The sequence below is a fragment of the Dermacentor variabilis genome, chromosome 1 (genome assembly GCF_050947875.1).
Source record: "Dermacentor variabilis isolate Ectoservices chromosome 1, ASM5094787v1, whole genome shotgun sequence".
In the NCBI taxonomy this organism is placed as follows: Eukaryota; Metazoa; Arthropoda; class Arachnida; order Ixodida; family Ixodidae; genus Dermacentor; species Dermacentor variabilis.
In genome coordinates, this window is record NC_134568.1 from 182,168,938 (window position 1) to 182,178,607 (window position 9,670).

At 45.1% G+C, this 9,670-nt stretch overlaps 1 protein-coding gene across 1 annotated transcript in view; it reads right to left on the minus strand.

Annotated features, from left to right (window-relative positions):
* LOC142590578 (uncharacterized) overlaps positions 1–6,292 on the minus strand; it is a 44,408-nt gene extending 38,116 nt beyond the window's left edge. Inside the window, exons 1-2 of the mRNA XM_075702907.1 lie at positions 6,270–6,292; positions 4,424–5,432 (exon numbers count right to left, since the gene is read on the minus strand). Of these exons, the coding sequence (XP_075559022.1) occupies positions 4,424–5,432; positions 6,270–6,292 (1,032 nt within the window). The remainder of the gene's footprint in view (positions 1–4,423; positions 5,433–6,269) is intronic.
* Positions 6,293–9,670: the final 3,378 nt, after the last annotated feature.

The following is a 9,670-nucleotide window of genomic DNA, read 5'->3' on the forward strand; positions in this document are numbered from 1 at the left end:
CTTTTTTGACGTATGTCGCTGTGGCTCGAAGTTGAACGCTTAACATATTACATTTTTAGATAATTCGAGGTTGCACTTAGAGATGCCATGTGTCAAACATCACGCCTTTGTATCTGCACGTGTAAGTCATTTTATTTTCACTACACATAACCATTGTAACCGCTGGCACTTACTTGAGTCATGTTTGTATGTATTGTATCGTGAACACATCTGCATTTCATTTTTTTGTATGTTTCAAAATGCGTGTCATGTACAATCATTTATAATGCGCAATGATAATGATTTATGATGCGCAGTGTATGGTCGAGTCAGTGTAGATAGCGCGCCCTCTGCTCGTGATACGGTGCCTTTAAAGCTGTGTATGTGTTGTCCATGCGTTACTGTACTCTGACGAAGGCTGGTCCACCAGCCGAAAACGTTAAGTAAGAAAAAGAAGTCTCCCAAAAAGTTCGTCGTCTCTTTCCAGCGTATATATATATATATATATATATATATATATATATATATATATATAATATACAGAGCGGAATCCTTGGCGTGTCTTTCCTTCTTTACTTACTGTAATATTCATTTTGTATTTGCTGGCTTTTGCACTATATCCGTGAACCTCGTGTTAAGCCCCATATGTATACGCTTTGTGTCTATTGCGACCCTCACTTATTCTTCACCATCAACTCTATGTAAGCGTAACACCAGCTACCCTATGAGCGTATTGTACCGATTACAATGTTCTTTGTTCAGTTACTGATATTTTGAAGCTTGATGTCGGGTGGAACACACCACTCATTAGTCATCAGCGCTCTATCAGTCGGACGAAAACGAAATTTGCCAGTGAATTTCGCCTTGTTTTTTTGATATTTCAAGTTAAAAGGAACCTGACATAATGGCATCTACGACATCCACGGCTTCAGTTGATTCTCCAGTCACTACTTCTGTTCAAGAATGAGCGCTCGTACAGCTGCTCGATGTCCCATAAGAGGCCCTGCAGCTGTTTTTGATCCTGGTGCTTAAAAATTATCGAGCTCCTTCTTCTTTTTTTTCACGCGCTGGCAAGCGCTCAGAGAGCCGCATTAATTGCCTCTTTTAAAGAATGAAGACCGTCAGTTAAAAGAACGAAACGCATAAAAAAATGACGCAGGCGTTCCTAATTTACTAACAAACAGGCAAATTGCAGATGCCAAGAAAGAGTGAGATGCAAGCGAGAAAGGGACGCGGAGCAAATACCGCGTCAGTCATTTCGCCCCAGCGACGGCAACGGAGGAGATAATGCGTTTTGCTTTTCTTGTTTTCGCGCGAATTCGTCGAGATAAAATATGGTAATAATGCAGATAGGTTGGAATTCATGAAGAGCGGAAGAACAAAAAGAGAAAAAAACATACTGCGGTAAAGGCCGAGCGATAGTCACCAGATCGGGACGAGCGCGTAGATTATGCGGCTCCATCTGCATAAGTAGATCGACTCGGTGGCTCCAAGTTCCGCCCTTCAAGTAAATCACTTGCCCCGTACTTCTTCGGAATGACTCTACGATAGTAGCAAAAGTAAAGAAATGTCACCGAATCGAAAAAAACTGCGATAACCGTAGTGCGCTAGCTTTTCGCGTTGTATATAGGAACACCCTTGTTTACAAGCTCCGTCACGGCACACCTATCAGCTAGCTTCCCGGTTTCGTTGAGCCCAGGTCAAGATAGTGGAATCGACTGGAAACGTGGGAATCAGAATCGATGAAGACAGCTGCTTCTGCGTAAGCGAGTAGCGGAAGACAAACAAGAAGGTTTTAAAGAAAGCCAGTTTGTCTTCTTTTTTTTTAAACTTTGCTCCCGCTCCCTCCTTCCTTCCTTTTTTCCTTCCTTGCTATTCCATTTTTGAGCCCTTCTGCATCCATAAATTACGTGTCGACGTTTTTTTCTCAGCCTTCTTTATAAGCACACAATGTTTTCCAGGAGAAAAAAAAAAAAGTACATTTACAGCGCGCGCCTATGCAATTTTGTGTTCTTGCAGGTCGCGCGTGAGTGTTGGCTTATTGAAGTGTGAACCAGCTCGATAGTTAGGTCCCAACGTGATCGCATTCAATATGATACCGCGTGCGCTTGAGACGGTAATAACGTATCTGTAAAATTGGTGGCGCAGGGGGTTAGGGGGGCTGAAATGTGTTGTATGTAACAGCAAGTGCCGTATCCTTTCATGTCGCATATATTTTTTTTTGCCCTCTTCGTCCTTAGATAGCACGCAGCCACACCTCTACTATCACCGAGACCGGCCACTGGACGTTGCGAATAATAAGATGCTGCAAAACTGTGCAGATCCCCACGCACTCTAGGAATCCATGTTACGCGAAGCATTCTGCAGGTACCTGTATATCCAGTATTGTTTGGTGTTACGCAAAGCGATATCAGGTGGACCAACGTGTCTGTGTATATCGGAATGGATGAAATTCCCTTACGCAGCCTGTCGTTCAAAAGACAAGTTGCGTGCACATTCTAGCTCGCTAAAATGAACAACCAGCCGCACCTTGGCCTCGCATTGTAACACGTGTGGGTGTTTAGCTCTTCCACAAGGCCTGCGCAATCAGCAAGTACCACGAACAGCGAGCATGTGCGATTTGGAAAGCCTGTTTCATTCGACAGAGAAGTAACACTTGTGTTAGCACGCCATCTGTTTTCCTGCATGACCAATATACAGGTCATTTTTTTTTCTAGCTGCACCAAATTTTTAAAAATTGCCTGTGTCAGATAGCACAATTCTAATCCTTGACCTATATTACTCGATCAGGCCGTCATTACTTCTATGAGAAATCAAAATACGTAAATGAATACGTAGCATAATTTCGTTAATTAACTTTTCAATTATTAAGGTTACGGCCCCTACTTCAATCTACGAATTATAGCTGGTTATAACCAGTTTCGAGATATTAATTCTCAACGTGTCCGGCGAAAATTCATTGGCGTTCCAGTAACTTTTGTTTTTAAAGAAAACGCTGTTTTGTTCGTTCAAGCACAAAAGTAACTGGAACACCAATGCATTTTGTTTGATACTTTGAAAATCAATATCTCGAAATTGGTGCTGTACTGAGACTTTGTTCCAAGTTAGTACGCCTTGCGAGCTCACCGGCTATGATTCGTAGATTGAAACAGTGGCCGTAATGTAAGTAATTAAAAAAATAACGGAATTATGTTACTTATCTAATTAAGTATATTGATTTATCGTATAAATAATGGCCGCCTGATCGAGTAATTTAGATGAATGATTATAACTGCGCTATCTACCACAGACTATTTTATAAAGTTTGTTGCACTTAAAAAAACGCTTTATAGATTTAATACCTCGATAACCGCTTGTTTATTTTTACACGCATTGTCACCCATCACGTTCCTTTTGACTATCCTCACTTCTATTTTTTTTGATGAAGAAATTACGGCCACTGACCAAGTCAAGGTGAAAGAACACACAGAGACGTTTCGGGACCCGTACGGGTTCCTTGATCACACTAAAAGCGGGCAAGAGCCGCAAGTCGTTTTTATGCCAAAATGTCCCGTAGGGAATGGGTGTAGTTAGCAGGAAGATTTCCATCAGTCCTGTTGATACTGTTGTCAGTAGTTTGAATAAATAAAGATTCTAACAAGAGTCGCGTCATCGAATTCTTTTCCTTAGCTATTATAGCAGCGTTTTTCCAATCGATGCGGTGACTGCGATTATCGGCGTGTTCGGCAAGGGCGTTCGATACTTTTTTCTTGTTGGAGACGTCCCTTTGGTGCTCTTTTAATCTTCTCGTGAATTTGCCGGTTTCACCGATGTAGCTGCAGCTGCAGTCTGCGCATGGTACCTTGTATATGACACCGGGATAATTCTTGCTTTCGAGCCGATCCTTTACGTTAACAAGCTGATTTCTCAGCTTGTTGGATGGCATGTGGGCTATTCTGAGATCGTATCTTGAGAATACGCGGCTAAGAGCTTCGCTGACGCCAGGAACATATGGGACGCCAGCGCGTTTCATGAACGACTTGCCTTGAGACGGCTTTGGATGGAGGACCCGGGCTTCCATTTTGTCAATACACTTCTTGGGGTACCCGTTCCTGGATAATTCGTGACGAATTTTCTTCAGTTCGTTCTGCATTTCGTGGTCACTTGAGCGGATGCGTGTGGCCCGCGTCACGAGAGATGAGACAACGGATTGCTTATGGCAAGCCGGGTGGCATGAATTGAAGTTTAAGTACTGGCCGGTATGAGTCGCCTTCCTGTGCACGGCAAATGAGAGCCTCGTTCCACTTCGCCGCACGAGGACGTCAAGGAAGGGGAGGCTGTTGTCGCACTCGTATTCTGTGGTAAATTGTATGGCTGCGTCTGCTGAGTTGAGAAGTCGTAGGAGGCGTGAAGCGTCCGGCTTTCGCACAATGCAAAAACAGTCGTCTACGTAGCGGACGAAAACCTTCGGCGCGGGAGCGAAGTCAGTGAGGGCCTTCTGTTCAATGACCTCCATGACCAAGTTAGCGGTAGTAACGGAAATGGAAGCACCCATGGCAGTTCCGTTGATCTGCCTGTAAAACTGTTTGTTGTAAGTGAAGTAGGTGTTGCTCAAACAGAAGTCTAAAAGCTCGCAAATGTCCTCTACTTCCAAAGGGGTGCGCTCAGCGAGCGTGTCGTCCGCCAGCAGGACATCTCTGCACGTAGCTACGGCCAGGTCAACAGGCACTGAAGTGAAGAGCGACTTCACGTCAAATGACACCATAATGTCGTCTTCATCCAGGGAGATGTCGCGCACTTTCTCCACGAAGGCTGAAGAATTTGAAATGTGCGTCGCTGTCTTGCCGGTGAGTGGGCCCAGCACTTGGTGTAGGTAAACTGATAACCGGTGCAGCGGTGACCTTGTAAAGTCTACAATAGGCCGTAGTAAAACGCCTGGCTTGTGAACTTTCGGTAGTCCGTATATTGCAGGTGCGGACCCGTTAGTACACAAGAGGCGATGGTAGAGATGCTTTTGCTGCGGTGGAACAAATTTAAAAACCTTGGAAAGGAGCTTCTGCAGTTTTGTTTGCAGGTTGACCGTCGGGTCTTTCTGGACCGCGACGTACGTATCCTCTTCTGACAGCAAATCCTTCATTTTCTCATTGTAGTCACTTCTGTCGAGCAACACGATGGCATTTCCCTTATCTGCAGGAAGGATGGCAATGGAGTCATTGTTCCGGAGGCCCTCGACGGCTTGTTTCTCGGTAGGTGAAAATCGGGCTTGAGGGTTGCGCGTCCGCCACTTTGAAAGAACACCAATGGCGCGGGTGCGAGCTTCTTCTCTTGCTTCGGAAGGAAGTTGAGTGACGGCGCGTTCCACGGCGCAGATTACTCTAGCTGGGTTGGGTGACGCGCCAGTGTTGAAGTTCAAGCCCTTGCGCAGAAGAGCAGCTTCAGATTCGGTAGGCTTGTAGGAGGTAGGCTTGTCCAAACTACTGACAACAGTATCAACAGGACTGATGGAAATCTTCCTGCTAACTACACCCATTCCCTACGTCACATTTTGGCATAAAAACGACTTGCGGCTCTTGCCCGCTTTTAGTGTGATCAAGGAACCCGTACGGGTCCCAAACGTCTCTGTGTGTTCTTTCACCTTGACTTGGTCAGTGGCCGTAATTTCTTCATCATCATGTTACCTGACCAGACGAACTTTCGTCGAACTCTTGACTACATTACTATTTTTTTTTGTCTTTTGGGTTATTAGTTACTTACATGCGTTCTTTGTTAGCTTTACCTCTTTTCTTGTTGTCTTCTTTCATCTTTTTTTCCTTTCTTTTTTTTACAGCGGACCTCTATATGGCTAGCCTGCCGTGACCTTTTCACGTGCGCGAGCAAAAACTCAGCTCCGGCTCCTTGCCGTCGTTCCATGCTCATGCGTGCCTAGTTTTCTACCGATCTGCCGGGGGGGCGGGCACGTCCCGCGTGTCTTTACCGTGTCTACTTTGCGCCGGGCAGCAGCGCTCAAATAACGTGAATGGCTAGTTTTCTCTGGCTTCCCGAGGTGGCGGCAGTCGTTCATGCTGGAGCACAACAATAAAACCAGCGGCTGCAGACCGAGCAGCGCACTTCATTGAGCAAATGCCATTGGTCGTGCAAAGATTTGACCATGGCAAAGAACATGTCCAACCTTGTACCCGAGCTGATCAGTCTGTACCGTAGCAACTACAAGGCCATCCTCACCACCATCACGACCAAAAAATTATGACCCCCCCCCCCTCGATGACGACAAATAATGACCACCGATCAAGACAGTAAATGTGTAGGCGTACCTTTCGTCCCGATGACCACCCATCAAGACGTTAAATGAGTTCGTGCGTTTGTTCAAAATTATGTGCCACCTCTGTGTTGTGTGCAAACCAGCTTCCCTGGTCAACCACCTTCACATAGTGGAATGGCTCGTGATTTTACTTTTGCTTGCCTTTCTCTTATTGTTCAGAAGTGCGTTCAGTTTGCCTGCATGATAGATGCAGTTAGTTATAGTTGCCGGCTGACCGTAACTCTTGCCTCATTCGGTGCCTGATAACTCTCAGCTTTAGTTTTGTTTTTGTAACGTTGGCTATCTACCTTGCGTGTCACTTTTCTCTTGCACTGCTCCTCGAATAAAATCAACACTTGATAGTCAGTGCCCGTGTTGTTGTCTACTCGCAGTCCTGTTGTCTGCGCTGTTTGTTCAGTAGATCAAACGCAAACCTCGTTATAGTAGGTTGAGCGTCATACGGGAGTTTAAAGCCATCGAAGGTACCGCGTTTGGTACGAACCGAAGCTGCTGATGCGCCGGCGAAAGTGATCGCACTGGGAAAGTTCCCAGTGAAATCAACTATAGTCCAGTATTTGACGACATTAGAGCGCTGCAGTCCTTGAGGCGAAGACTCATTGTCGTGTTTTTTTTAAATTTCATTACGATAGCTTTCTTTTTGTAGGAAAAGGGACCACACAGGATATAGATTGCTTTAAACGCTGTTATCGATTATTTCTGGAGGCCCTTCACAACTTTTCCTTCCACGCCTTACCAATTAGGGAAGGTAATAAACAAACTGCCTGCTATCACTTCAATAATTTATTTTGTCAAAAAGAAAAAATTATGATTTTATAAACAACGTTCATCAGCATACGATAGCTGCTGATCGTTTAAAGTCACTGTCATTTTTAATTCTTGGCCACATATAATTGGGAAAGCGTACCCATTATGCATACTTCTGTCACACGAGGTCGGTTCGAAGTCAATTCTATTTTGAGCTGGTATATATATTTTTTCAACCCTAACATAACTCATAACACTAACATAACGAACTTTCAATCCTACTTTTCCGACAACAATGATAGGACATATATACGATGACGCGCATTTTTTCTTTTTTCTTTTATGCAGACCTTAACTCCTAACGATCATGCTGTTGACTTTCTTTGGTCTCGAGATTTTATTGTATGAACGGGAAGAATGAAATTATTTATGCACGACTCTGCTGCTGACTTGGATCATTACGCAAACTAGATAATTTTTTCCTCAGATCGATTGAGCAAACCGTTGTAATGGCGTATCAGAGTACAGAGCAATATTCTTGGCTAAGTATCAAGGCGGCAGACAAAGCATCGAAATGAAGCGCACCGTACATCGCGAGATACAATGTTGTTCATCTCAACATATGCAGGATCGCTAGCAAGACCCAGTTAGTGGTCCCATCGGGCTACGAGATTATCGATTTCTGATACGCTCAAAGCAGTCATTACCGTTGTTGTGATTGCTTTGTGATTTTGTGTACACTGATAAGCTGCGTTCCACCCTTGCCTTTTCTACTCTTCTTCACTATCGGCTACATTCTATGAGTCAGCCGTTGAGAGTGCGTGCGCTTCATTATTTTCTCATCGCAAAATGCGGCTTCCTGAACAGCGCTAAGCACTTCACGTTTCACGAAAAAAAAAGAATGTGCTGTTCTCCCCTCCGAAAGTTATTTAATAGAATTGGTCTACGCTCACTTAAAGGACCTGATCAAAGTTGCGTGCCTTGGTCGAACACCTTTTTCTTGATTCGATGCAAAAAACGCTTCGTACTTATCCGACTTGTCCGGCTGCACAGGTATTGTGTTTCACAAGCTTTCCTAGCAGATTAGCCGAATAACTTATGAAAGGACACACCCCGCAGGAAGCAAGTTCGCGCTCTCTTTCCTTCAAAACCTTGCACATACTGCGTCTGTTCAAGTCCACGCCCAAGTGACTCTCTGACACGTGACACGCGTCCTATTCCTCCCGAAGTGCGCTTACGATCACGCCTGAAGTGGCATCATTATCAACGCTGCTTTTCTGGCTATCTTATGTTTATTCTACTATGAGGTTGCACACTTTCGGGGGCATGTTCGATATTTCCGGTGGTTTTACAAATAAAGAAAAAAGAAAAAAATATCCCCGCTTATACGGAGATTTAAAAAATTAAAATATGACGCTTTACGTGCTAAACAAACGAGCTGATCATGAGGCACGCCGTAGCGGGGCACTCCGGAAAGTTAAACCACCTGGGGCTCTTTAACGTGCACCGTAACCTAAGTACACGGGTGTTTTCGCCCCCATGGAAATGCGGCCGCCGTGGCCGGGATTCGATCCCGCGACCTCCTGATTAGCAGCACAACACCATAGCCACTAAGCAACCACGGCGGGTTTACACGGAGGTGTCCAACTATCCTCCACCAAAGTTTAAAAATATGCGAATTTCACGTAGCTGGACAGAACCATGGTAATGTTGATTGCCGTCGCTTGGAGATACTGAGATTATTTTTCTACACTCCGCCCAATTAAATAATTTGTCTTGATTAAATATTTAAGCCGTTAGCTGGTCATCGGACCACCTGCCGAGCTGCCTCGTGACTACAGCCTGATCGACTTCCATCGCGCAGGCGATCTGCGCCCCAACCCACGCAGAAGCGGCTGACATCGCACGCAGCGCCCTCCACTCAGTCGCCTACAAAAGGGATCGTCCACAAGCACCGAACGGGATTTGCAGCCGACTGTTCGCAGCTCACGCATTATTGTTTCATGTATCATAGGTGAGTGGGTTGTGACGAGAGCTTCTTCAACTTCGTTACTCTTTAGGCTGCAAATCCCGAGTGTCGTTTGATTCACCATGGGCATTGATCTGTGTACTTACCGTGCGCGGATAGGCCGCTTTGTAGCGCATGGCCATTTTGCCAGTGGTTGTTCGCCAATATGGCTTAGGCCTGCCTTGGCTACTAGTTGCTGGCGCATGGGTGGACGCTGTTCCTTGGTTTTGTTTTGTATTGCTCATTTGATACTCTGCGCTGGCGACGTAGAGACCAACCCAGGCCCGGATAAGGTGGACCAAGTTCTCGCGCTTGTTAAAGAGTTAACGTTGTCAAACGAAAAATTTCAGAAAGACACTTCAAACAAGCTAAAGGATATTCAAACGAGCGTCACTGACATCAAAAGGCGACTCAGTGGTGTCGAAGAGCGACTAAAAGCAGTTGATAACCTGTGTCATGACGTCACCACCGTTAACTCAGTCGTTCAGGAATCGCAGGAGCAGCTGAAAACCATAGAAACTAAACAGTTGGAGCAGGCCAATCTGGTTGTTGATGACCTAAATAACCATATGCGCAGAAATAACCTAATATTTAAGGGAATCCCGGAAGAACCAAAAGAAACATGGGTTGACACTGAACGC